General features: G+C 45.1%; 1 protein-coding gene across 1 annotated transcript in view; it reads left to right on the top strand.

The window, feature by feature from the left end:
- npas3 (neuronal PAS domain protein 3) overlaps positions 1 to 27,500 on the top strand; it is a 300,964-nt gene that overhangs the window by 166,635 nt on the left and 106,829 nt on the right. The window contains exon 4 of the mRNA XM_022764686.1: positions 5,377 to 5,459. Within this exon, the coding sequence (XP_022620407.1) occupies positions 5,377 to 5,459 (83 nt within the window). The remainder of the gene's footprint in view (positions 1 to 5,376; positions 5,460 to 27,500) is intronic.

The following is a 27,500-nucleotide window of genomic DNA, read 5'->3' as shown; positions in this document are numbered from 1 at the left end:
AACTGGATGCTTCTCTGTTCAAACCCGAACACACAGAACCAGTAATCAGTCCAATCAGAACCTCAGTGATCATTAATGAGTCTGTCTACCTGAAGGAAACCAGCCCACAGCTCGTCTGTCAGCACGGTGTTATGACATCACAGTCAGGTTTTGTTGCTAGGCAACATCTAGTGGTTGTAGTGATGACGACAGGAGTGAGTCCACGTCAGGAGGTGGTGGATGGCGAGTGGTGTTCGATCATGACCGTTGTTGTTGTTATTGTTATTGTAACCATGACAACAGAGATCATCTTATTTTAACCCAAAACACGCTCTTCTCCTAAACCTCACCGAGCCGTGACCGTTACTATAGAAACTACAGCGACCAAGGAAGGCGCACGCTCTGGGTACAGTCTGTGTGTTTATTATTGTAACCATGACAACTGTCGCATGGTAACGTGCTAGCATTCAGCTCAGAACGTCACAGGGAAATTACTCAGAGTTAATAACAGAGTTGATAAAGATACGATGCCTCTCGGCGCGGGGACGCAGCCTGGGGTTACCGCTGATTCACACAGCAGCGTGTCCTCCCGCACATACTGCGGTCAGCGTGTCACAACAATAACAAATACTCTCCCACAGCTGACCTGCGGTCAGGCCCTGCAGCGGAGCCCCGTCAGAGTCTTACACTTCATTAATGAAGACCACACATGACGACGGACACTTTGACATGTTTACAAGCTGTAGGTTAAACTAACCAGTCAGTGAACTACTGTGACTGAAGCAGTTAGATAGAAATATGACGTACAGGCCGGGCCTGAGGAAAGAACCGTGCATGTTCAGTCTGTCTGACTGTTGGTCACAATATAGAATGACTTATAGCTTGTGTTTGTTGAATAATACAGAACATAAGGAACTTTAACAAGTTTAACCACAAATAATTGTAAAAAACATTGCAATGAGCTTATTTTCCCTAATGGTTGAGTCCTGTTGGAGACTGGTTGAATGTTTCAGAGCTGTAGAGGGAGGAAACCTCAAACCGTCTCATAGTGACATCAGGAGGTGGGAGGTGTCCATGTGACGTAAGCCGCCGCCCCTCGTCCTCAGGTGGTTATAGGTGGGAGGTGTGACTGAAGGAGGGAAATGATGCAGGCTCAGCGGAGCGACTCTGTTTGGGGGGGGGCTCTCATCTGTGTGACCAGCTGTGAGCTGCTCTGTCACACCTCAGTCAGCCTCATACCACAGGTCTTCACTGTTACACACCTGTAAATGAGCATGTCTCTGCTGCACAGATCAGTTTGTTAATGAGAGGTGATGGTTTGTTTTATTTTGACAGTATTTACCTATATACAGTATATATATATATATAATACCTATATATAATAACTGTAAGATTCAGTGTCTGTATTTCACCTGAACTCAGATATGAAACACAGATTAAAGGAGACAGTCAGATCAGTGTGTGACTCTTCTTCCTCTGTCCTCATCCGTCACAGACCAACATTAAACAGCTTTAAAGTAAAAGAATAAATAAAATAACACTGAATGTTTCATTAAAAAGTCGTTTCATCATCGTTCAGTAACAGTTACGTCGTCTGTCTTTAAAGCTGAAACTGATGATTAACTATTCATTGGTTTTTTCTGTTGGAGAAGCAGCCTCCATTTAGAGGGAGGGCTGATCTGTCTGAGAGCTCGTTACACAGGGCGAGGCCCACGCTTAAAGTTTGATGATGGGGGGGAGGGGGGGGGGCAGCATGGGTTATTAAGCAGAACCGGTCATGAAAAGTTAAAGTGGTTGAAAGACGCCTTTAAAAAGATACTAATTAAAACAAATGTCTCCTCTGCTGATGACTTTTTAAACAGCCTGGGGAGGCTGAGCGTGTGTGTGTGTGTGTGTGTGCGTTCGTGCGTGTGTGTGTGCGTGTGTGATTAACAGTGCATCATTCAGCCATTTTGTAAAAAGCCCTCTTTCCCTCCTCTTCTATCTTTCCTTTCGTTCTTCCCTCCTCCCCTACATCTCTACGTTCTCCCCTGTCCTCCCCTCTTCCTCTTCACTCCATCACTCGCTCCTGGAGACTGAAATATTTCTGTCTTCATTTCTTTAATTGTATCTTTCATGAAACATTTGATAAGAGGATGTTTGGGATATTTTGGAGGCAGCGTTGTTTTTACATGTTTGTTTGTCACATGTTGAACCACATTGACCTCCAGAGAGCTGAGAGCTGCAGTTCCTCTAACGACCACTAGAGTCTGGCTCCAACAGTGAGTCAGTCCCCATAGACTCCCATGTTAAAATGTCCAACTTTACAGCAGAAATCAACATGTTTACAGAACCCCCCAACCCCGCCCCCTTTTCCCTTCAGTCCTCCCCTCATCCTTCTCTCTCTCCATCCCTGAAGTCTTTTGTTAGATCTTGATAAACTGTGTTCTGACACGCTGCCAAAATGCCCCCCCTCCGCCCCCCTCTCTCTCCCGCCCCCTCACCAGTGTTCTTACACCTACCACTAATTGAATTGGCAATGTACCTGTACTGTACCCCCCCCCACACACACACACACACACACACACACACACACTCACACACACACACACTTGGTCCTCTCTGCCTCCATCAGTCAGGTGTCTGTCCTTTACTCCTTTAATCCAACCCTCCTGCAGCAGCTACACACGCACACACACACACGCGCACGCACACTCCTCCTCCTCCTCCTCTTTAAACCTAATGTCCTTACAGGCAGGATCTTCTTCTTCACTTCCTTTCCTTCCTCCTCCTCCTCTTCATTCTCCTCTATCCTCGTCCTCCTCCTCCATTTCCTCTTCTTATTTCTTGCTCTTCATCTTCCTCCTCACCCAGCTGTTCCCCACCTCCTCTGACCTCCTCATCTTCCTCTTCCTCATATCCTCATCTGCCTCCTACCTCCTTGTTCCTCAGCCCCTCTCCCTCCTCCCCCCCAGGTTTTAACATCTCAGTGTTTCTTCTCCCTCAAAGTCCTCACCCCTCCTTTGTCCTTCTCTTCTTCACGTCGTTCTGACCTTCTCCTCTTCATGTTAGTCCACTTCCTTTTCATCATCATCATCATCATCACCCCCCCACAACATCAGACTGAGCTCCTTCCTCCCTCAGCTCAGTCACCCCTCCTCCTCCTCTTCCCCCTCTTTTGTCTTTTCTCCCCTCACCCCCTTTTTAAAGTCTCTCGTTCACAAGGGCATTTCATTACATCATTAATTGAGCCTAATTCAACTACATTAGCCCCGAAAAAACGACAGCAGTGTGTGTGTGTGTGTGTGTGTGTGTGTGTGTGTGTGTGTGTGTGTGTGTGTGTGTGTGTGTGTGTGTGTGTGTGTGTGTGTGTGTGTAAATTTGGTGTAATGAGGTCTGCAGGGAGACGAGGACGGAGGTTGTGTAGAGAGGAGAAAATTACCTCAGGGCAGAAAAATCTCTCTTTTAGTGAGTTTTAATACCCCACTGTCTCTGTCTGTCTGTCTGTCTGTCTCTCTGTCTCTCTCTCTCCCTCTCTCTCTCTCTCTCTCTCTGTCTCTCTCTCTCTCTCTCTCTCCCTCTCTCTCTCTCTCTCTCTCTGTCTCTCTCTCTCTCTCTCTCTCCCTCTCTCTCTCTCTCTCTCTCTGTCTCTCTCTCTCTCTCTCTCTCCCTCTCTCTCTCTCTCTCTCTCTGTCTCTCTCTCTCTCTCTCTCTCCCTCTCTCTCTCTCTCTCTCTCTGTCTCTCTCTCTCTCTCTCTCTCCCTCTCTCTCTCTCTCTCTCTCTGTCTCTCTCTCTCTCTCTCTCTCCCTCTCTCTCTCTCTCTCTCTCTGTCTCTCTCTCTCTCTCTCTCTCCCTCTCTCTCTCTCTCTCTCTCTGTCTCTCTCTCTCTCTCTCTCTCCCTCTCTCTCTCTCTCTCTCTCTGTCTCTCTCTCTCTCTCTCTCTCCCTCTCTCTCTCTCTCTCTCTCTGTCTCTCTCTCTCTCTCTCTCTCCCTCTCTCTCTCTCTCTCTCTCTGTCTCTCTCTCTCTCTCTCTCTCCCTCTCTCTCTCTCTCTCTCTCTGTCTCTCTCTCTCTCTCTCTCTCCCTCTCTCTCTCTCTCTCTCTCTGTCTCTCTCTCTCTCTCTCTCTCCCTCTCTCTCTCTCTCTCTCTCTGTCTCTCTCTCTCTCTCTCTCTCCCTCTCTCTCTCTCTCTCTCTCTGTCTCTCTCTCTCTCTCTCTCTCCCTCTCTCTCTCTCTCTCTCTCTGTCTCTCTCTCTCTCTCTCTCTCCCTCTCTCTCTCTGGCTGTTGTACTTTCAGTTTCTGTCTTTAGAGAGAGTTTTGCCCTCAGGGTGAAATTTTAGAAAGCTATAAACCGTTTCTCTCTCTCGTTCTATCTTGTCTGTCTCTCTCTCTCTCTCTCCAGAGATGAACAGTGATGGATAGAAAGTTGAGAATAATAAAATGGAAAGAGAGAGCCAGAGGGAGAGAGAGATGCCCTCTCTCGTCCTCTCTGTCACTGAGGGGCAGACCTGTCTGACGAGTCCTCAGCTTCAGCCTCGTCGTCTCTCAGCGAGTCGTTTTACATTGGCAGAATCTCTTAATGTGAGGAAGGTGCGGCGAGCAGAACCTCTCAGACAACAGGAAGTGCTGCAGCTGAAGCCTCCCCCTGCGTCCTGTTGTCTCCCCGATCTCCCGCCAAGAACCATGAAGACATCAGAAGACACAGGGTTCTTGGCGGGAGATCGGGGAGACAACAGGACGCAGGCGGAGGCTTCAGCTGCAGCACTTCCTGTTGACCTGCTGGAGTTTCTGCTTTCATTTTACCTGTAATGTAGTGTAGTGAAATGTAATGTAATGATGCTGGAGTGACTGTTTGATTCTGTGTTTCGATGTTCACTAACAGCTGATTTCCTGAGACGCTGTTTCACAATGTCGCACAAAATGTCCAAATGTGAAACTTTCCTTCCTGCAGACGAGAAGCGTCTGATTTCATGCTCTTGTTGAAAAGGTGATTTTGAATGTTTGTTAGTTTCTTCACTGTTAGCATCGTTAACTCCTCGCATGACCCCGACGGATTTGGCTAACTGTTGTCATTGGTTTCAATGAGGAGCGCTAACGATGCTAACCTGTTGCACTGTTCCACACTGTTCTGCAGAGCTGACCTCACTGGTTCCTCTTGTCCTGTGCCATGTGTGTTCGTCACGCTAGGCTGTATAAAAGTGAGTGTGTTTTTTGTGTGTGTGTGTGTGTGTGTGTGTGTGTGTGTGTGTGTGTGTGAGAGAATATGTATTTTTGTGTGTGTGTGTGTGTGTAGCTTTGCTCGTATCAATGTGTCTGAGTCTCACCGGTCTCCTTCTGTCCTGTCCTGTGCTTTTTCTCTCCTTGTGTGTGTGTGTGTGTGTATGTGCATTTGTGTGTATGTGTGTGCGTGTGTTTAGCTATCGGTACCCAGCGGAGGAGGAGTCCCAGTGCCATTGCCTCAGAGATCTTCGAACCTCACCTGGGCAGCCACATTTTACAGGTAGGATCTGTTCACGGCTGAAACTGTCTGACTATGTGAACACACACTCAGAAATGAGGCGGGAAATGCATGTGGATAGAGTGTGTGTGTGCAGGTTCACACATCGATGAACAACGACAAGCTTGACACACACACACACACACACACACACACACACACACACACACACACACAAATGATCCAGTAAAGTTTCCAGTGTCTTGGGTTTCTGATAAATAATTTCCAGTTGTTGTTGCACTGTTGCATCATTCAGCCACTCAACATGATGCAGAATCAATGTACTGTACACACACACACACACACACACACACACACACACACACACACACACAGACACTCACAATCTCTCAGGATGTTCGACTGATTCCCAGAGAAGCTGGTTCAGGTTGAGATTGCAGATTGAAGCAGATTGATGCTCATGTAGGACAATGAGTCTGTCCTCCGACGACAGGAGCGAAGGGGAAAGTGTCGGTGACGTAGAATAAAGAGACAGAGTCCACGTCAGGAGGAGGTGGTGGATGGATGAATGTGACACAGGATAGTGGTACAGTTGCATGTTTATTATGGTAACCATGACAACTGTCGCATCAGGTCATTGGAGGAGTTCTTGAGTACAATAACATCATGAGATTAGCATGATAAAACGCTAATTACTACATGTTAGCATTGTTTTTTATTTGCATGTTTACTGTTACTACTTTTTACTTGTGTCCATTTTAAATGAGACACAACCTTAACCTTACTGTAACCATGACGACCACGGTCCTCTAACCTCAACAAAGCATTCATATTAACCCAAACCACAACCTTAACCGCTTGTTACCATGACGACAAAGTACTTGTTGTAACCTAAACAATGATTTTTTTCCTAAACCTAACCACGCAGTTTTTGTGCCTACACTGTATGCACACTGATGAGCTAATGTTAGCATGGTAACGTGCTAGCATTCAGCTCAGACTGATGAATGTTGAGGTCGGTCAGACGGTGAAGAGCTGAGCATGACATGTCCTAAGAAGGCCACCGTACAGGAGATAACCCGCTTTGATTTAGGTAATAAAACTTTTCTTTTCTCTGGCGCCACCTTCAGGACAAACCTTACGTTCCCTGCCTCTGTAGTGGGAGGGATTCAAGGAGTATCATGTTGTAATGAAGCTTCACTGCCTCATCATGGTGCTAGGTCCAGACTTCATGAATGATTATGAATTCTGGGTCATTCTCCGTGTCTCTGTTTCCTGTCCTGAGTCCGGGATCCGATCCAGACCCAGTCAGACAGAGCGAGTGAGGATTTTACTCCATTTTGTTATCTGAATTATTTCTGATGATTTGCCTTTGAGCTTTTCTGAGGCTAAATTATTCCTCATAATATACCTTTAAATTATTAGCGCAGTGATTCCTCATAATTCACCCTCTGATTTCTCACCACAGCCGACTTCAATTATTCCTCAACATCCAGCTGCTGCCACGGCTAAGCTGAATTATTAAATGGAATTATGAAAGTATGATAATGACTGGGTTATCGCTGTTCACTCCCTCAGGATTGTGTGTGTGTGTGTGTGTCTTGTAGTTTTAATCCCTAAAATGCTCCACTCCTTATCTGTTTAACATACAGCCCAAAGGCTGAGCTTTTAACATCACAACCAGGCTGACGTGATACCACATCTGATAGAGGCTGGTAATCTGTGTTTGTGTGTGTGTGTGTGTGTGTGTGTGTGTGTGTGTGTGTGTGTGTGTGTGTGTGTTATATACACTATTTATAAGTGTGCACATATTACTGAGATTATTTTGTAAACCTACAAAAGTGCTGCTGTGTGTGTGTGTGTGTGTGTGTGTGTGTGTGTGTGTGTGTGTGTGTGTGTGCGCGCGTGTGTGTCTCAGTTACACCTGATTATTATTATAATCTGGCTGACACCAGTGAGCCTGTGCAGTGTAGAAATCCACACTTTTCTAATCTCCTTGTATTTTTTTTCATCCTTTTATCATCTTGAAGAATCCTGACAGGAGAAAATCCTGCAGCTGAAGAGACGAACTGAAACACCGTTAAAAAAAATCTAACACTTACCTCCTGACCATCCGGCCGCAGCTTCCTTCTTTAATTTAGTCGGGTGGTTTTTGCTTTTTATCAACTTCATGTACATTTCTTATTTGTAAAGAACTCAGTGATGGAGCCGGTCACGTGTGACGCTGCATCAGGAGCCTCTGACTCAACTACATGTTTACAGCTCCTCCAGTGTAAAGGTCTGTGTCCATGTGTAGTGTGATTATAGATCAGCTCTAGCTTCTATATTAATACTGTGAAAGTATCAAAGCCTCAGTCCACAGAGAAATGCACACAGCCTGTATTCAGAAACTGAGCCTTAAAACCAGCCGTCAGGACTTCTGGAACTTTGTGATGTCACAACAAAGCAGTCACCAAGCCCCGCCCACCTGGACCCACCATCCAACCCTTGCAGGATTTGGTTTCTCTGAGTGTTTTTACCTGAAATCTGCTATATTTTTATTGGATCAGTCAGAAAACAGTCAGCCAATCAGAAGAGAGGCTCAGAGCCTCCTCTCTTCTGATTGGCTCACTGACCTGTTGTTACTAGAGCTCCAGAGAGAAGCCTGAGAGAGGAGATGTAAAACTACACTGAGATGGTTTTTATATCTTCTGATGGATCAACACTTCAAATAAAACACAGAAGAAGAAGAAACGTGGAGCTTTAAAACTCACCTTCTTGTTTTCTTTTGTTTCCACCGTCACAGACGTTCTCGCTGCTCAGAGCAGAAACTCTCAATCTGTTGTTACTTCAGACAGCAGTGGCTGAACCTGGTGGTTTCCTCTCATGTGTTGTCAGAGTGTGGAGTAAAGTTTCGAGGCTCGAACATCAGTACAGAGCGTTTCACGAGGCTGGCAGTCATCAGACCAATTAATGACTGTTACACTGGCAGCTAGAGGGCGCTGTTCCCGAGCTGAACCTGGCAGGGCCGGGTGTCGAGCGTTAGCGCCGCCCACAGCCGTATCTATCACAAGTCCTTGTTTTGCATTCGTTCTTTATCTGTTGCTTTAATCCTGCACACAGAGCGGGGCATGTCGCCGTGACAACCAGTTCTCCTCTTCCGCCGCTCTGCACATCATGTTGTCGTGTGTGAGTGTTAACATGAGGCGGGAACAAGCGGAGAGCAGCTGAGCCGCCGCCACGCATCCGCTCACGCTGCGCTGAGCATCACCGCCCTGTGTGTGTGTGTGTGTGTGTGTGTGTGTGTGTGTGTGTGTGTTAACACTGCGTGCTGATCCTGCAGCTCGAGACACTAGACATCCCATAATACCTTGTTATAATCCCTGGAGAGTTGCTATGACAACCATATGAGGCAGATCCCGAGGCAGATTGAGGCAGCTGCGAGATTGGAAGTGACATGAACAATGTGGGCCCCCGCTCACCTGGATGAGGGAAGGTGTGTGTGTGTGTGTGTGTGTCTGTGTGTGTGTGTGTGTGTGTGTGTGTGTGTGTGTGTGTGTGTGTGTGTGTGTGTGTGTGTGTGTGTGTGTGTGTGTGTGTGTGTGTGTGTGTGTGTGTGTGTGTGTGTGTCTGTGTGTGTGTGTGTCTGTGTGTCTGTGTGTGTGTGTGTGAAGTTCAGTCAGTGCAGGATGGAGACGCTGCAGCTTCAGAGGGACAGATTCATGATTCATCACTGATCCGTTCTTCTTCATGTTTGTGTCGGTTGTGAAGTGCTGAAAACTTTACATTTAGCTGCTTTGCAGTTGTCTGGTTTGCTGCTCTAAATTTACCATTTTATTTTACTTTATGTTTTTTATTAGTTTTATATGTGTTATTCTCATTGGACTATTGATCAGTTTATTAATCATATTTTATTCCTGCCTTGTATTAGTTTTATTTTACACACTGATCGGTTGTTGGTCTTAATTATTTTATTCATATGTATCATTCATATGTTTTTAATTGGTGTTAAAGGTATTTTTCTTTACACTATCCACATAGTTATTATGGTTGAAACTTCCTTGATAATTCATGCTTTGTGCAGCATGTCGTGCTTCCACCTGGAATCAATGAAATGTGCATTATAAATAAAGTTTTGCTTGTTTAAGTTTTATTAATAAACTTGTTAGAGACGTTGAAGCCACATGTTGACTCAGCTGCACATGAATGAATCAGTGTTAGATCAATGAAGGCAATGAAGACATTATTAGATCAATGAAGGTGAGTGCTTATTACAGCTACATATAAAATAGACATAAACACTGATGTTATTATATAATTTAACATTATAACAAACTGAACACAGATCATTTCATTGTATTTAAGCTTCATACTTCCCTTTCCCTTTCCCTTTAAATCTGTCATCAGACAGGAAGTCGACGTGTCTCTGTCAGTTTAACGAGCATGTTTAGTCGCTGTGCTGCAGGTTTGTGGTCGGCCATCTTGTGTCTGAACTGTTCAGACAAACATGGTTTATACAGGAAGTGATGCGATGAACATCTGTGTATGTTTGTGTGTGTATCAGCCTTCCTCTATGTACACATATTACTCCAGGAGTGTATCTACGTCATTGTGTGTGTGTGTGCGTGCGTGTGTGTGTGCGCACGCACACGCGCGGCCTTTTCAGCAGAGAAGGAAGGTCGACGTGTTGGCGGCAAATTGGCCTCATTAATCTCCCGCTTAATTGATTGTGAGAAGTTTGAGGATGACATTTTAAGAAAGCATGGCGGACGGGGCGCGGCGTGATTGATTTGGCTAAAACGCAGCGCTAATGAATGCCAGCCAGTCACTTAGGTGGTAGAGACCAGACACTAATTTCAGAGAGATTAGGCCAGAGAGGTTGATAATGCTTAATGAAGAGAGAGAGAGGGAGGGAGAGGGAGCAGTCATTAAACAGGATGTAAAGCTCCATGTGTACTCCCCTCTATGTGTGTGTGTTAGTGACAGTGAATGTGTGGAGCTTGTATTTGCATGAACTTTATTCGTCATCAATAGAGATCTTTGGGGTGGGGGGTGGGGTGTCTGAAGGTATGTGCTGAAGCCTGGAGTTTGATTTTTATCTTCATCAGATAGAAAATGTTTCAACAAGTGAATATTGAACACGTTTCTTTGTAAACTTATTATATATATATTTGTGTGTGTGTGTGTGTGTGTGTGTGTGTGTGTGTGTGTGTGTGTGTATAACTGTGAAAACAATCAGAAAACATGTAAAGACAAAGACTGAGATTGATTCCAGCTGGATTTACTGAAACATGACCAGAGAGGAAGTTAGAACAGACTCAACGTCTTTCCGTTTCTGTTTTAAGTTATATTTTTCAGGCTTTTGCCTTTATTACAGTCAGAGAGAGAGAGAGAGAGAGGATGACACACAGCAGAGGGCCACAGGTCAGACTTGAACCTGGGCTGCCGGGTCAAGGACCAAGCCCAAATGTCACACACTCCACCAGGTGTTCCACCAGGTGAACCACTATCTGTCTTATTTCATCTCTGACACAGAGCTCAGCCTCCGTCTGGATCCACTGTAGTTTAGTCTTTATTTCCTTCAACTCCCGAACGTCACAGACTTTTATCAGAGGCCGATCTCTTTATGTCTGACTCCCTCTGATGTAGAGTTGGTCATAGTCGTTAGTACGAAGCCTCGTTACCGATGACTTCCCTCTCTCTCCCTCCCTCTCTCTGCTCGCTGTGTCTTATGTTCAGTTCTTCTTCTGCCTCCTTTCGTGATAATGATACATGGAATCAAAGTAGTTTATCTGCTGTAATGGAGGCGAGGCTCAGTGTATTGGAAGTTCTCCTCCTCTTCCCTGCAGTTCCCGAGCAGGTGGGAAACCAGAGTGGCTCTGTAGACTGAACTATGATCACTCACTCACTCAGTGACATTATAGGGCCGGCCCTGCTGCTTCGCTCCAGCCAACGTGACTGTGGGCTCCTTGGCCTGGGAAAGAACAGCATTTACTCCTGTAGACAGTCAGATGTTTGGGTGTGTTTGGATTTGGGAAGTTAAAGCAAAGAAAAAATCAGTTGCAGGGTGGTATCATCCTGGCGGCTCAGCTGACTGCTCCGTGAAGTTGTGCAGGTCAGGAAGTTTAGTTGTTGCTGAGGAAGTGAAAGCGTTGTGATGTTTTTTGGACTTTAAAGAGCAGATTGGTGTTTGGTGTTTTTAAAGACACCATGTGGTGTTTGAAGATGAAGAGACGGCGGACAGACGGGTGCTAATTAAATACTGGGAGGGGAGGGGGGATAAAGTAAACTGTGTGTGTTAGTCCAAAGTGATTGATGAAGAGAACGACACCGTGTGAAAGTCAGAAAGTGACGAGACAAAGACGAAAGTGGAGACAGGTTTAGGAAGTTCAGCAGAGTTTTATTTTGGAGGAAACATTTTCAAGGTTATATTTCTATTTCTTCTGTGCCTATAATAGTGAAGTTAATATGTTGTGAGTATGTTTTTTATGGGGGTGGATATAGTTTCATTTCCACCTCTCTATAAAGGGAAAACAGGAGATACACGATCCTTTTATTTTACAAACTGCACTTGTTGCAGCTCAGTGGTCTTTACTTCCTGCTGTAGTTACTGCACATTGTCTTCACTCTGTTTACTGTCTGTGTGTGCGGGAAGTTAAGTTGCTTTAAACCCGACACTTTTATGCCCGAGCTGCACTTTCATTTATCTTCCTGCATAAATCAGCTGATTGGTGGGAGAGGTTTGTCCAGGCCTGTGAGCAGCAACAACAGAGACGGTGTTTGTCACAGTGAGGCGATTAGTGTCTCACTGGTGATGCTGCACAGGAGTTTAACAGCTCAGTAACAAAACACAAGTCACACCCACTACAGAGGGCACTGTGTCTGATTCAATGGTTCAAGCTCCTCCAGTGTAAATTTTATATCTTCTTATGGATCAACACTTCAACACACACACACACACACACACACACACACACACACACACACCCACACACACACACACACACACACACACACACACACACACACACACACACACACCCCGCCCGAGAGAGAGANNCCCACACACACACACACACCCCCACACACACACACACACACACACACACCCCCACACACACCCACACACACCCACACACACACACACACCCCCACACACACACACACACACCCACACACACCCACACACACCCACACACACCCACACACACACACACACACACACACACACACACACACACACACACACACACACACACACGGCCGGTCAGAGTGATGGCAGCTGATGTGCCCCGCCCTGGTTTAATAGATGGTTTATGGTAACACCTCGACTCTTGTTCAGACACTCTCATCCATAACACACACACACACACACACACACACACACACACACACACACACACACACAGCATCACTCACTCATGACACGGAGGTGATAGATCACACAGACACACACCTGCCCAGTGCGACTGTTCATGTGCATTTAAACTGCGAGAAGAATTTTGATTCATTTTTCACATTGAATCATATTAGTATAACTGCAGGTGAAGATTAGTCGCGTTGTCAAACTCTTGTTAGAAAGGATTTAACAAAATCACTTTCTGTCTAAAATGAAAACATGAATCTACAAACTGCTCGTCAGCAGCATTTTAATTTAAAGTTATAATCTGCAACGTTTCCACATTAAAACAACTCGACCTCTGTTCTATATGTTGTTGAGTTGTGTTCTTACATCATCACAAATATTTCCATTAATTTTCAAACCAGAGAAATCTGTGACTTTAATCATGGAGACGTTCCATTGGTCGTTTTTACGAGGACACCTCTGTGGATAATTCAGCTCCAGTTCCAAACCATCTTTCCTTTTTGTTTTGATCCACAGAAAATTACAGTAAATGAAATATTCAGAATCGACACATACATACATGACAAAATGAATACAGGTTTTATATTTCTGTATCCGTAAAGACTCACAGTTTGTCATTCTGGTGTCTCAGTGGGTTCACGTCCATGAAGAAGAAACTTAATTTGATTGTCCACTTCCTGTCCTGCAGTCCGTCTCTTTTTACTTTAACTGTGGATTTAGACCCAAAAATGACTTCAAATATTTGAGTTGTGAAAATATTTGAACAAAAAAGTTATGAATCAGCAGCTTTAATAATAATTGATAATTAATTCTTTGAATGATCTTCAGAGTAAAGACCCAGCATCAGTCACTCTGCTTCAGTGTCAGTGTGAAGCAACAGCAGCAGTGGGTTTGAGTCCTTCACCTGCAGCTGTTCACCGACGCCGTCGCTCTGCCGCGTGTAAAACAGATGTAAGGTGCCCGTGTGTTGTCACGGCGATGAGGGGGAAATTAAAGACGACAGCGACGCCGCGCAGATACGACACCGTTTCCTGTCAGCCCGTCAATCAAACTGTCAGCCAATGAGTGTCAGCGTAGGTAAAAATTAGACGTGGAGACGTGAGAGGACAGAGGGATGACAGGACGGCTCGGCCGCCCTCGGTGGATTATGGGAATATTACTGCGGAGGTTTGTGAACAGGAAGTGATGGAATGTGTCTGAAGGTGAGACAGGTAAACAGATGAGAGGCAGTACAGTGAAGCAGACAGACATGACATTCACATTTACACATTCACATGGTCAGAAAAGTCTTTCTGCTGATGCGTTCAAGTCAGCTCTGTCTTGTAGCCTGGTTATTAATTAATTAATGAAGCCGTTTCTTTCCTTGTTATATTATTATGCAGAGAAGGTGATGGGTCCTGAATGATCTGTGAGGGCATGAATATGATTCATCCACGTGTTCATGGATAGTTGTTAGCTAGATGGCTAAAGGGCACAACTCCTTCTTCTTCTGGTGTTTTTGTCAGTTGCCAAACAGCTTCGGGCTCATTGCCACCACCCTGATCTGCATCCAGGACATCAAACACAGACTGGACCACATGTGTGTCTGAGTGTGAATCGCAGTGTCTTAGATCTCATCTGTATGTCAGCTGGATACCAGACGTTTTAAATCACGTGTAAATGGAGCTGAAAACACTGGAGAGGTGCTTCAGAAAACACCGGCAGCGTGGATCGCCCTTCAATGTATGAATGTGACCTGAGGGAGACGAGCGGAGAGACGCTCGGATCACCCGCCACGCTCGCTGCTCAATTAACGAGAAAGAAGAATTTCTATTTGACGAACGCACGTGTGAAATATCTGATCAATGTATGTGAAGAAAATCTGACGACGAGTGAAGAGAGGGAGAGAACGTCTTCATTTAGCTCAGATTAACTCACACACACACACACACACACACACACACACACTCACACACACACACTCACACACACACACACACTCTACACCCTTCACACACACACACACACACTCACACACACACACACACACACACACACACACACACACACACACACACACACACACACACACACACACACATACAGGCACGCGTCAGACGCAGTATTTCAGATATATTTCACTCCGTGTCTGAGCATTGAACTTCCAGGCCTTGAGATGAATTTTTAAGACCTGCATATTCAAAAGAGACACACACACACACACACACACACACACACTCTAAGCTGCAGGTTTCAGGCAGCCTGCATGCCCAGATGACTCCAGAGGCCCGGCGTGACCCGGCAGCGGCGAGACTAAAGGTCACGGTGGTGAGCGTCGAGCCTCGCATCCTGATTACCCATAACCCCCCTCTCTGACTTCCTGTGAGGTCCGGCAGGTTCATTAGCAGTGGGAATAACTGCGGAGAGAAGGAGGGAGGGAAGAGGTCTGAACCAATAAACGAAGTGTCCAGAGAGCGAAAGGCGGGAAAAGAAAAGAGGAGGACGGAGGGAACAGACGAGTGCAGCCTCATTATTTATGCAGTCAATAGGCCGAGGCTTGTCTGCATCTCTAATTGTTTGATTTTATAGGCGGGACGGCTCTTTAAACAAACACGCTCTCATGCTAATGGCGGCGCGATGCTGCCCTCCTGACAGCGTCTGGTGAGAGGCTGGACTGGGGGATTATGGGAGGTTTTTTTTCTTTTGAGGGAGGGGGGGGGTGTATGAAACTGAATATTATTTGGATAATTAAAAATGACAGAGGAAATGGTCCCCCCCCATACACACACACACACACACAATCAGCCACTTTGTCTTGACAGGTGGAGGTGGGGGGGGTTAGTCCTGATTGCTGTCAATCAAGCTGTCCAGTGGGACGACCACAGAGGCAGGCAGATCGCCGTGAACTTTGACCCCATCTCTGGCCGACGTGATGCTGATGTAAAAGAGAGCAAGAGAGAGAGAGAGAGTGAGTTAACAACCTTGAGAGATGGACTGAATTTCAACATGCTCAGTGAAAGAGAGAGAGAGAAGGGGGGAGGGAGAGAGAGGGAGACAGAGAGAGAGAGAGAGGGAGAGAGAGGGAGACAGAGAGAGAGAGAGAGAGAGAGAGAGAGAGAGAGAGAGAGAGAGAGAGAGAGAGAGAGAGAGGGAGAGAGAGAGAGAGGGACAGAGAGAGAGAGAGAGAGGGAGGGAGGGAGAGAGAGAGAGGGAGAGAGAGAGGGACAGAGAGAAAGAGAGAGAGAAGGGGGGAGGGAGAGAGAGAGAGGGAGAGAGAGGGACAGAGAGAGAGAGAGAGAAAGAGAGAGAGAAGGGGGGAGGGAGAGAGAGAGAGGGAGGGAACAAATTTCACTGTACCCACTTGCAGCCAAAAATCTGTAAACCCAAGAAAATCTGTGTTTTCATGTTAAACACTGTTTATTATTATTTAGTCAGCTCAATATGGACATACACGTGTGTGTGTGTGTGTGTGTGTGTGTGTGTGTGTGTGTGTGTGTGTGTGTGTGTGTGTGTGTGTGTGTGTGTGTGAAAGAGAGAGAGAGATCAAAGGAAACAGGATCACTAGAAAGCCAAAGTGACAATTGAACAAACGGCATCAATGAAAAGACGAACAGATTATATCTCTGTCCTTCTGTCGCTTTGTTCTCTCTCTCTCTCTCTCTGTGTGTGTGTGTGTGTCTTACTTCCTGACTGCATGTGTGTGCATATTGCTGTGTGTAATTGCATATTTATTGATGTGTGTTCCCACATTTATTTTTTCCTCCAAGATGACTGTGTGTGTGTGTGCGCGCGCGCACGTGTGTGTGTTAGTAACGCTGAGCTGAACAGGGAGGGTTGAGATGTAAAACCCTCCCTCCTCTCCAGATGCAGGATAGAGCGAATCCTCACCCCCTGCCAAATTAATCTGCTCACACACTCATTCCCACACTCTCTCTCTCACACACACACACACACACACACACACTCTCAGACGGAGACTGAAAGCGGATTCTGTAGAATAATTTCATTATAAGGTTGTGAGCATGTGGATTAATGGTTTTACTGTCACAGAGACGACAGGGGATTTTCTCTTTTCTTCTCTGTCTTTCTCTCTCTGAGAGGCTTTTATTTTGTCGTTTCCTCTCCACTTCCTTTTTCTTCTTCTTTTCTTTCATCCTCTCTTTTGGTTGTGTAGCTACCAAAAAAACAACTTTATATACAATTATCTTCCTTAGTCCAGTGGTTCCCAACCTAAGGGACGGGCCCCTCCGAGGGGACACCAGATTAATCTGAGGGGTCATGAGATGATTCATGGAGGAGGAAAGAAGAATAAAAAGACACTTCTGCCTCATGAATCTGAATTTTTTTCCTTTTGTGAAACGTTTTTCTGTCTTTGAGCTGCAGCCAGTTACTGAGCTGAAGGTTCAGAGGGGAAACACGACAGCGTGTTTCCTGAGAGAGCAGCGTTTGTGTTTGTGTGGATGAAAGTCGTAGAGTCAAAGTATAAAGAAGGATGAAATGAAAATAGAGTGAAAGATCCTTCTGAAGAACAGGACTTGAGTAAATGTGATTAGTCACTTCAACACTGGAGGAGACTGACTGTATTTAACTGGTACATGTATTAAATATGACTCACTTTATTCTAACAGAAAACAATAAAAACAGACCAGGTCTGGGCGATGATATCTATACTTTCCCTTTTCTACTTTAGGGTTCAATAACATGTGGTTGAAATAAAAATGTTTCCTGATTTAAATTAAGAAAAATCTTGTTAAAGTGGAAAAACGAGTATTTGAAATGTGTTCAGCTCTTCTTTTAAACGTCTTTTTCTTTAATGATTGATTATTTGATTCATTATTTAATCTCATTTTACATGAATGTTTTAAATGTTTTTCATTTTAGATCGACGTGTGTTTGTGTTGGTTTCATGTTTATTTCATGTGAAGCACTTGGAGCAGGTCATGTCTTGTATGAAAGGCGCTCTACAAATAAAGCTTATTACTATTATTATTATTATGACTTGACACAATATTAACCCGCGATGCTCAGACATATTTCAGTTTGTTGTGAGTCAGAATATGAAGTCGGAGGCTCAGGCCTGTGGAAGACAGAGACTTGATTCTCAGCAGCGAGTTTTAAAGAAACAGACGATGATGATGTGCGGCGTCCTGCTGCGTCTGCTCCGCGCGCTGCCGTTTCTTCATGTTTCCACATGATTCCATTCACATCATCTTTTTGTGCTGATTGTTTTTCTGTCGTCATGTTTGGTCGTCCGGGCGTCGCTGTGATGTTCGGTGTCATAAAATCCCAGGTCGGACGCAGACAGGACGTGAAACATGTGCCGTGTTCACGTTAACAAGTCTGCAGAGGTGTGTGTGTGTGTGTGTGTGAGACGGCTGGCATGTCTCCGTCACCTGGCTCTGTCACCCTCCATAATCACTACAATCCAACAGAGAAATCTGCTCTAATCAAACAGGAAACGCCTCCATGATTTTGGCTCTCGTTTGCCCTCTCTCTCTCTCCCTCTCTCTCTCTCTCTCTCTCTCCCTCTCTCTCTCTCTCTCACAAAGTCTCTCTCTCTCTCGCTCACCCTGTAGTCTCTCTTCCCATGTTTCTCCCTCATTATGTTTCTCTCTAATTTTCACTGTGTGTGTGTGTGTGTGTGTGTGTGTGTGTGTCGGGCTGTCAGTCAGGGAGGAGGCAGCAGCAGCTGGCTGAGGCAGTCCCCAGAGGGATTGTGGGTAGGGAGGGGAAGGTTATGGCTTCACTCCCATCACCGATCTGTTGCCTGAGAGAGAGAGAGAGAGAGAGAGAGAGAGAGAGAGAGAGAGAGTGAGAGTGTGTGTGTGTGTGTGTGTGTGTGTGTGTGTGTGTGTGTGTGTGTGTGTGTGTGTGTGTGTGTGTGTGTGTGTGCACGTGTGTGTGTGCACGTGTGTGTGTGTGTGTGCGCGTGTGCGTGTGTGCGTGTGCGTGCTTCCAGCAGTGTGGAGTGAATGGGAAAGACTGTGTTAGCTTCTGGTTCTGGTTCAGTCTGGTCTTGGTTTTGGTTCCGGTTCCGGTTCAGGTTCAGTCTGGTCTTGGTTCTGGTTTTGTCTGGTTCTGGTTCTGGTTCGGTCTGGTCTTGGTTCCGGTTCCGGTTCAGGTTCAGGTTCAGGTTCAGGTTCAGTCTGGTCTTGGTTCTGGTTCGGTCTGGTCTTGGTTCTGGTTTTGTCTGGTCTTGGTTCTGGTTCGGTCTGGTCTTGGTCTTGGTTCTGGTTCCGGTTCAGTCAGGTCTTGGTTCTGGTTCCCTCTGGTCTTGGTTCTGGTTTTGGTTCAGTCTGGTCTTGGTTTTGGTTCCAGTTCCGGTTCAGTCTGGTCTTGGTTCTGGTTCTGGATCAATTTTGTTTTGGTCTTGGGCTTGGTTCTGGATCAGTCTGGTCTTGGTCTTGGTTCTGGTTCCGGTTCAGGTTCAGGGTCAGGTTCAGTCTGGTCTTGGTTTTGGTTCCAGTTCCGGTTCAGTCTGGTCTTGGTTCTGGGTCTGGATCAGTTTTGTCTTGGTCTTGGTCTTGGTTCTGGCTCAGTCTGGTCTTGGTCTTGGTTCTGGTTCCGGTTCAGGTTCAGGGTCAGGTTCAGTCTGGTCTTGGTTTTGGTTCCAGTTCCGGTTCAGTCTGGTCTTGGTTCTGGTTCGGTCTGGGCTTGGTTCTGGTTTTGTCTGGTCTTGGTTCTGGTTCGGTCTGGTCTGGTTTGGTTTGCACTAGATACCATCAGGATGATCACTAACCTGTGTCCAATGAACAAACTGCTTGTGAGTCATGTGACTCATATTTCCCTTTAACAAACTCGTCGAGAGTCGTCGTTTCCTCGTGTTCTTCCGCCTGAATTTAAAACACAGTTTTTCTTTCACATGAAATCTCAGTTATCAAAGAGAGATCCCTCCTTCATCTTGTGGTGTTTGTTTCGTCCTGCGAGGAGCACCAGATGGGTGGGGTTTACTGCACCAGGATGCGTCTGCGTCTCCTGCTGCCGGACTCTCGTCAGGCTCACGAACAGAAGCTCGTGTCCTCCAGGTGTTGGATTCCTGCTGTAAACCCAGTCTCTTTAAATTTTTACCCTGAGAGTTAGCGGCGTGTCAAACATAACCTCTCGCTCCGCCGCCGCCTCTGCTGCCGCTGGAGGTGTTTGTTTTCCACTCCAGTACGTGCCTCAGCACTAAATCAGCTGGTTAGAGGGGAGAGAAGGGAAACTGAAGCAGCTACCATGCGGCTGTTGTACCTGTGTGTGTCTGTGTGTCTTATTGTGATGTTACACCTGCATGCATACCTGTGAGTCTGTGCGTGCACATGCCTGTGGACATGATTTTACATTTGTATGCCTGTGTGCATCAAACTCCACGTGTCTGAGAAGAAAAACTGCATCAACACAAATGAAAATAACATAAAAACAGCAGGAGGACACTGAAATCGAACGGCAGAAGAGGATTTATTTGATTGGATGGGAGCTGCATGTCCAAAAATGAAAGAAGCAACATAAAGCGATGAAGAGGAGAAACAAGAGGAAAAGAATCATAGTAATGAGATTTAGAAAAAAAGAAATCATTTTCAATCTGGGAGCACTTTATCTGCAGAAAAATACACAGAGAAATCATTAATGGGGAGGAAACAGACAGAGCTGCTGCTTTATGGATTAATAACTGGAACACAGAGAGAAAAACACTGAACATCAATACAAGTGCATTTGTTAAAGTGGAAACAAGATCAGGATGAAAGAGACGGAGAGAGAAGGTCAAGCAGGACACGAGTGAAGATCTCTGTGGTAGAAACATGTTGGTCTGGTTTCACTGTGGAGTGGAGGGTGCAAAGGTCGGCTCATTAACAATACACACTGTTGAATCTCCTGTGTGTGTTAAAGCTCCTCCAGTGTAAAGGTCTGTGTCCATGTGTAGTGTGATTATAGATCAGCTCTAGCTTCTATATTAATACTGTGAAAGTATCAAAGCCTCAGTCCACAGAGAAATGCACACAGCCTGTATTCAGAAACTGAGCCTTAAAACCAGCCGTCAGGACTTCTGGAACTTTGTGATGTCACAACAAAGCAGTCACCAAGCCCCGCCCACCTGGACCCACCATCCAAACCTTGCAGGATTTGGTTTCTCTGAGTGTTTTTACCTGAAATCTGCTTTATTTTTATTGGACCACTCAGAAAACAGTCAGAGAGGAGGCTCTGAGCCTCTCTTCTGATTGGCTCACCGACCTGATGACTGAAATATGTCTGGTAAAAAGTCCACCGCTCGCTGAGGCAATTGTCTGTGTCCGTGTGTGTGGAGTCCATTGACCTTCCTTCATCTCTCAAATATTTAAAATAGATGTCATGTCCTGGACCGCCTCCGACATACTGTGTGTGTGTGTGTGTGTGTGTGTGTGTGTGTGTGTTTCAGTGGCTGATTCCTTCACCGCCTGTTGTTGAAAAACCAAAGCTTGTGCTTTCTTTTTTCTTCCCATCACTCTCTCCATTGTTGCCCCCTCTCTCTCTCTCTCTCTCTCTCTCTCTCTCTCTTTCTTTCTCTCTTTCTCTCTCTCTGTCTCTGTCTCTCTCTTTCTCTCTCTCTCTCTCTCTCTCTCTCTCCGACAGCCGCTAATAATAACGCATGAAGGCAGTCACACCAAATGAAGACAAATGCCGTCCGCTGCTTTGGAATCATAATCTCTCTCTCTCTTTCTCTCTCTCTCTCTCCTTCCTATCTTGCCCACCATGCTCTCTCGCCCTCGTTCTCGTCCTCCACCCTCTGTTCTCTCCATCTTCATCTCTCCGTTGGGCTGTAGAGTGGGATGTCTCTATACAGACACACTGTTAGAGTTCAGGTGTGTCTGGAGACGATGTGTCCTTCACATTCATAGTTTTCTCACATTAATATTTTATCACAGTGGTGAAAAAATAAACATTCAAAATGTTTAAATGCTTTTTATACAGAACCTCTGGTGTTTAAAGCGGGGTAGATATTTTATGTTGGTTGGAATCGTCAGTTTTTACTTTTGCAAAAATTAATCTTTTATAATCGATAATAATAATTAATCACTTTGTGCAGACTGCTGTAGTGTAGTGTCACAGTGATCATCTGTGACAGGATATTAATATATATATAATAAATACGACAAAAAGAAGCAGAACGTCCTGTAGAACAAACACAATCACTTTGTTCAGCATCGTTCACTCTGCAGTCATGGACTGTTCTGTTGTTTGTTCTGTGCACGTTGTGCTGATTTTATTATTGGTTGAGTAAAAATGATGCGTTTAAACCAGCCTGTATAAGATAAAGAGGATTGTTATTATTATTACTATTATTATCACAGAGCCCCCAGAGTACCTTAAGGTGGTATTTTTTATCTTATGTGGACAAGGTAAAAGTATGACCTTTTGGCACTTCAGGGCCTCCGTACTGATTCTCTAAAATGGTAAAAAATACTTGGTCACATTGACAAACAATCTGACCTCAAGGTCTTTAAGTATCTGCTCTGACAACGCATGACCTTTAGCAGTTTCTTCGTTTGCACAGTAGATGTTCGCATTTCCTTTTATTTTCCTGACACTTTATGAACTTTTCGTCTTCAAAGTTAAATGATTTTAAAAGTTCATTCTTCACCTTGGAAGCAGCAGCAGACAAAACAATCCCATCTCAGTGTCCATTTAGTGGCTATTCTGGAGCTTTTGTTTATATCGCATGATCTTCAGCAAAGCTCCAGAATGGAGAGAGATGGTGGTTATGGTTACAGAAACCTATAGGACACTGGAAGTGAGGGGTATTTCTAGATGACATAATTAACTCTTTAAACTTCCCCCCTCCCTCAGGAAATAGTCCTCGCGTGCTGAAGAGACCCAGGCCCATATTTAAAGCAGTAACATTGTTCAAGATAAAAATTAGGACGAACAAACCTCTTCATTAAACTGTAAAGCACTAATGATCATTTGCATGTATTTTGCGAATGATGAATCATGATTGCAGCGACTTCCATCCGTTTCCTCCCAGTCGAACTGAAGCGCTCTCTGCGTGCGCCGCCATGATAAAAACCATTTCCACCACCACAAATTAACAAATACACGGCTGAATGGTAATGTTCGCACCATAACTGCGGGGATAATTGATTAAATGAGCATTGTAATTACATTTTCTCTTCCTAATACTGAAGATGTTATCAGTGTATCTTTTATCATTAAGTTAATCAGGAACTAAGACGACATTAAAGAGAATGAGCAAGCATGTGATTAGCCGGAGAGAGAGTGAGAGAGAGAGAGAGAGAGAGAGAGAGAGACAGAGAGAGAGAGAGAGAGAGAGTGAGAGAGAGAGAGAGAAAGAACCACTGAGTGTGTGTAAATGTGTTATTCAGTCTTTATTGTTTAAGCACTTATTTCTTTTAAATGTGTGTGTGTGTGTGTGTGTGTGTGTGTGTGTGTGTGTGTGTGTGTGTGTATAGACTGGCTGCATACAGTATGTGTACAGTATGTACAAGCATGCAGTGCTAATGATGTGGATCAGAGCCCCCTAGTGGTCGGATAGAGACATAGCAGTGCTGCTAGCAGTAGTAGTTACTGTAGTATTGTAGTGCTGTAGTATTGTACTACAGTTGTACAGTACTACAGTACTACAGTGTTGGATAGTAACTGGTTTCAAAGAGTTTTTTAAATAAAAGAATCAAATTGATGCAGCAGAACCAGATGTCAGATCATCTTTTTTATTCCAGGGGTCCTGGTCAGAATCTGGCTCCTACATTATCCACAATGCAACTCAACCGCCAATAGGCTGAGAGTGGGTGTGACATGCTAGTAGCAGCTAGCTTTGTGCAACTTCTTTACAACTTTTTTTTCACAAATATGTGGTCGTATTCTCCACCAACTTAACACCAACTAGACTCCAACCAAACAACAACCAAACACCAACCAGACACCAACCAGACACCAACCAAACACCAACCAGACACCAACCAAACACCAATTAAACACCAACTAAACACCAACCAGACACCAACCAAACACCAACTAAACACCAATTAAACACCAACTAAACACCAACCAAACACCAACCAAACACCAATTAAACACCAACTAAACACCAGCTAAAGTTGTTCTCTTCTTCAGTTCTTCTTCCTCAGATGTTTTTTTATGCTTGACAAATACCTCTTTGGTGAATTAGCGCCACCGTCTGGTGTGTGAACGTCGTTCACTCTTGCCACAGTAAACAGCACTCATGTTCATGAGTCTGTTATGTTGAGATGCTCTTTCATCACGTTCATGCACAGCTGGCAACAGACATCTCGAGGCGTCATGATGAAATTCAAATGAATTGATTCAAATTCATGAGTTTTGCAAATATTACTGTCTAACTTCCCCCAACCATTCGCCACGCAGCAAACTGAATCTAAAGCTTTGTGATTACACGTTTCTTGCAGCAATGCTCTCTGGGATTTGTAGTTGATTTCCAGCCTAAAAATGTTGTGGATACAGTCCTGTACCTGTAACTGTCTCAGCACAGTGTGTCACTGTTTGTCCTGATGACTGAACCAGAGCAGAGCCAGACCTAGGTCTGTGTTCAGACAGGACAACCCCGGTCTGTGGAGGAGAGGCGTTGGGATCCTGACGTCTGTGCATCTGCTCTGAGTGGTGCGTCTGTGTTTTGGAAGGGTATCCTAAGGTTAAACTGCAGAGTAACAGCATCCATCTGGAGAGCATTAAAGAGATTTATCAGCACTTCCGTCCTTGAATCATACAACATATTGTGCCTGTGTGTGTGTGTGTGTGTGTGTGTGTTTGATTGCCCACGCCCACTCGTTTGTCATGAGGAAGTTGCTACATCTCATCTCCATGGCAACAGATTGGGGGTTTGTCAAAGACCACATTGACCAACATACCAGAGATACATGACCTGACAAAGCAAACGATCGTACAATAGAATGACGTAGAGTGAAGTGGAGACTAGAAGTGTGTTTTAGACACAGACTGTAAATAAAGATGGACGTCGCCTCTGTGACATCACCCACAGGTTTCTGAAGCTCAGAGTGAGATGCTCCACTGTCACCGTTTTGGCAGTCAGACTCCGCCCCTAACTCCCAGTTAATCCAAACATGGTCAAAGAGGAGGGACATGTGTGGAGCTGAGACTTCAGTGCATACGCTCACCCACCTGTAACTCAAAGAGGCCACGCCCTCAATCCTTCATAACTGTAGTCCTTAATAAAATGTAAACAGGGTGTAGCTGGTACTATAAATATGACAGGATGTGTGGTTGTGCAGAGTCTCTGCGACAAACATGAACAGAACTATGAAATACTCATGAAAGCTTCCCGGGTTTGTTTTTTCAGATTTCTGAAAGTCTAAAGTGAGTTGGGAGACTCAAAGGATTCCTTATTTTCAGATGAAACCTCCAGCAGCAGCTGGTTATAGATGTTATTGTCTCTTTATTGAGAGAAATGGTTTAACATCTGCATTGTACAGCTGTGACAGTACCACAGAGCTGCAGGAGAGAGGGCTCAGGTCAGTACTGGACAATGAGACTGAGTGGATTGGGACCCCTAACCTGTGTGCCCACACACACACACACACACACACACACACACACACACACACACACACACACACACACACACACACACACACACACACACACACACACCTCTTCAGGGAATTAAAGTGATATTGAGCTCTGAGCAATAACTGGAAGAGTGGAATTATTACTCCAGGGCAGTCACTGTGTGTGTGTGTGTGTTGGTCACCTGTCCACATGTCGATTGTTGCTTTTGATTAAAAAGGAGGAGCTGTGACAGCTCCGAGTGTCTGCAATATCACACTGATGCTGTTATCTCTCTCTCTCTCTCTCTCTGTTTTTGTAACAAATAAAAATGAAAATCTGCCGTCTCTCAATCACCACAATTAAAGTCAAATAAAATGTAAATTGTCCTCATGTGTAAGAGAATGAGACGTGGACATATTTCAGGAAACTGTCGACAGCAACAAGTCCTCTTAACTAAAGGACAAAATACGCCGTCATCAAGGCGTGTTTCCTGATTGGCAGAATGACATCATTGTCTGTGACTTCAAAAATGACATCACGCTGTTGTTAAATGAATCAGTTTCATGATTAGTCACCTCTGCGGTTAAGGTTTGGTTGGGTTCAGGTAGAAAAATTATGTGTTCAGGTACGAGGAAACATCGTGGTTTGGATTACTTCACTAAGGTTGTGGAGCTTTGTTGTCATGGATACGACAACAAACCAGAAGAAACCAGGAAACAAACGCTGAAGTCACACCGACCAATCATCACAACAACGACTCCTCCTCCAACCACCATCAACCCTCCGATACGACCAGCAGCAGTGTCTCCTGAAGCGGCGCCGCTACGGCAGAAGGCCGGAAATAATTTTATTGTATTACGTCATGATCGATTTAACAAAGAATGAATCTGATCAGTCAAAATAGTTCATACAGAGATAATGTAGGAGCAGTGAAGTAAATAAATTATGAGCCTTCGACAAAAATTAAATAAAACATTAATAAGTAAATAACTAATAAAAACTAATATAAAATATCAAACAGAGAAACAAAACCTTGCCTTCCTGTCACATTCATCTCCTGGACTTTGTCTCTCATTAATTACTACGACCACTAGATGTCGCCTAGCAACAAAACCGAACTATGATGTCATAATAACCTGCTGCACAGACTTTTTTTACCATCCACCTGAACGTCCTTCCTCTGTAACTCTTTAACATCACCTGGTTTTGTGGTTCAGTCATGAAGACTGCGGCCACTAGAGGGCGACGTCACCGGCATCTCAGCCATGTTTTTCCGTTGTCCACGTCTCGTCTGATGAAGCAGATGCACACCTGCGTATAAGACCAAACCAAAACCAGGAAGCCCTCCAACAAATTGTCCCATAGGCCGACCTTCATCGCCATGGTTACGGCGATACACAGGTTGAGTGTACAGGTGTGAATTATTACACAGTGACTTTGGAAATGATCTTATTTTATTAAGAGGACACATCTTCTTCTCTCTCTCTCTCTCTTGCTCTCTCTCTCGCCCTCTTTCTCCATTATTGACATGTGTTGACCTTTCTGAACCCTCCTCTTCCTCCCGTCTCCCTGCCTCCCCCCTCGTCTCCCCTCACCTCTCTGTTCAAACCTCCCTTTACCTTCCCCTCTGTCCTCTTCCTCTCTCCCCTGTATTGACACGCTGACCTTTCTGCACCTTCCTCTTCCTATTTTTCCCATCCTCCCATCTCTCTCTCTCTCTTTCCCTTCTAGGTCTCCTAACCTCACTCGCCCCTCACCTCTCTGTCCAAGCTTTCTTTTCCTCCTCCTCTCTCTCTCTCTCTCTCTCTCCCTTCTCACTCGCTCTCTCCATCCTCCCACCTTCTCTCTCTCTCTCTCTCTCTTGATGTGTTGCCATCTCAGATTGCTGTCCCTCTCCTCTCTCTCCCTGAGCCCCCTGTTCTCCTCCTCCTCCTCTTCTGGCTATTGATTGGTTCATTTGATAGTTCTATCACCAATCAGCATGAAGTTGACCTTTTGGACTTGGCAATGAGAGCAAGACATTGAGTGTGTGTGTCCGTGCGTGCGTGCGTGCGTGCGTATGTATGTGTGTGTGTGTGTGAGTGTGTGTGTGTGTGTGTGTGTGTGTGTGTGTGCGTGTGTGTGCGTGTGTGTGTGTGCGTGTGTGTGTGTGTGTGTGTGTTGACCTTTGCAGGCAGAATGTCAGCCTGACTCTTGATGCTGCTTGTCAGTACATTAGTTAGACAGGAAGCAGTTCAGCTCTCTAA

This window comes from Seriola dumerili, unplaced genomic scaffold (assembly GCF_002260705.1).
Source record: "Seriola dumerili isolate Sdu_G_001 unplaced genomic scaffold, Sdu_1.0 BDQW01000565.1, whole genome shotgun sequence".
Lineage (NCBI taxonomy): Eukaryota > Metazoa > Chordata > Actinopteri > Carangiformes > Carangidae > Seriola > Seriola dumerili.
The sequence above is the reverse complement of the archived record's forward strand: the minus strand, read 5'-3'. Positions and strand labels throughout refer to the sequence as shown.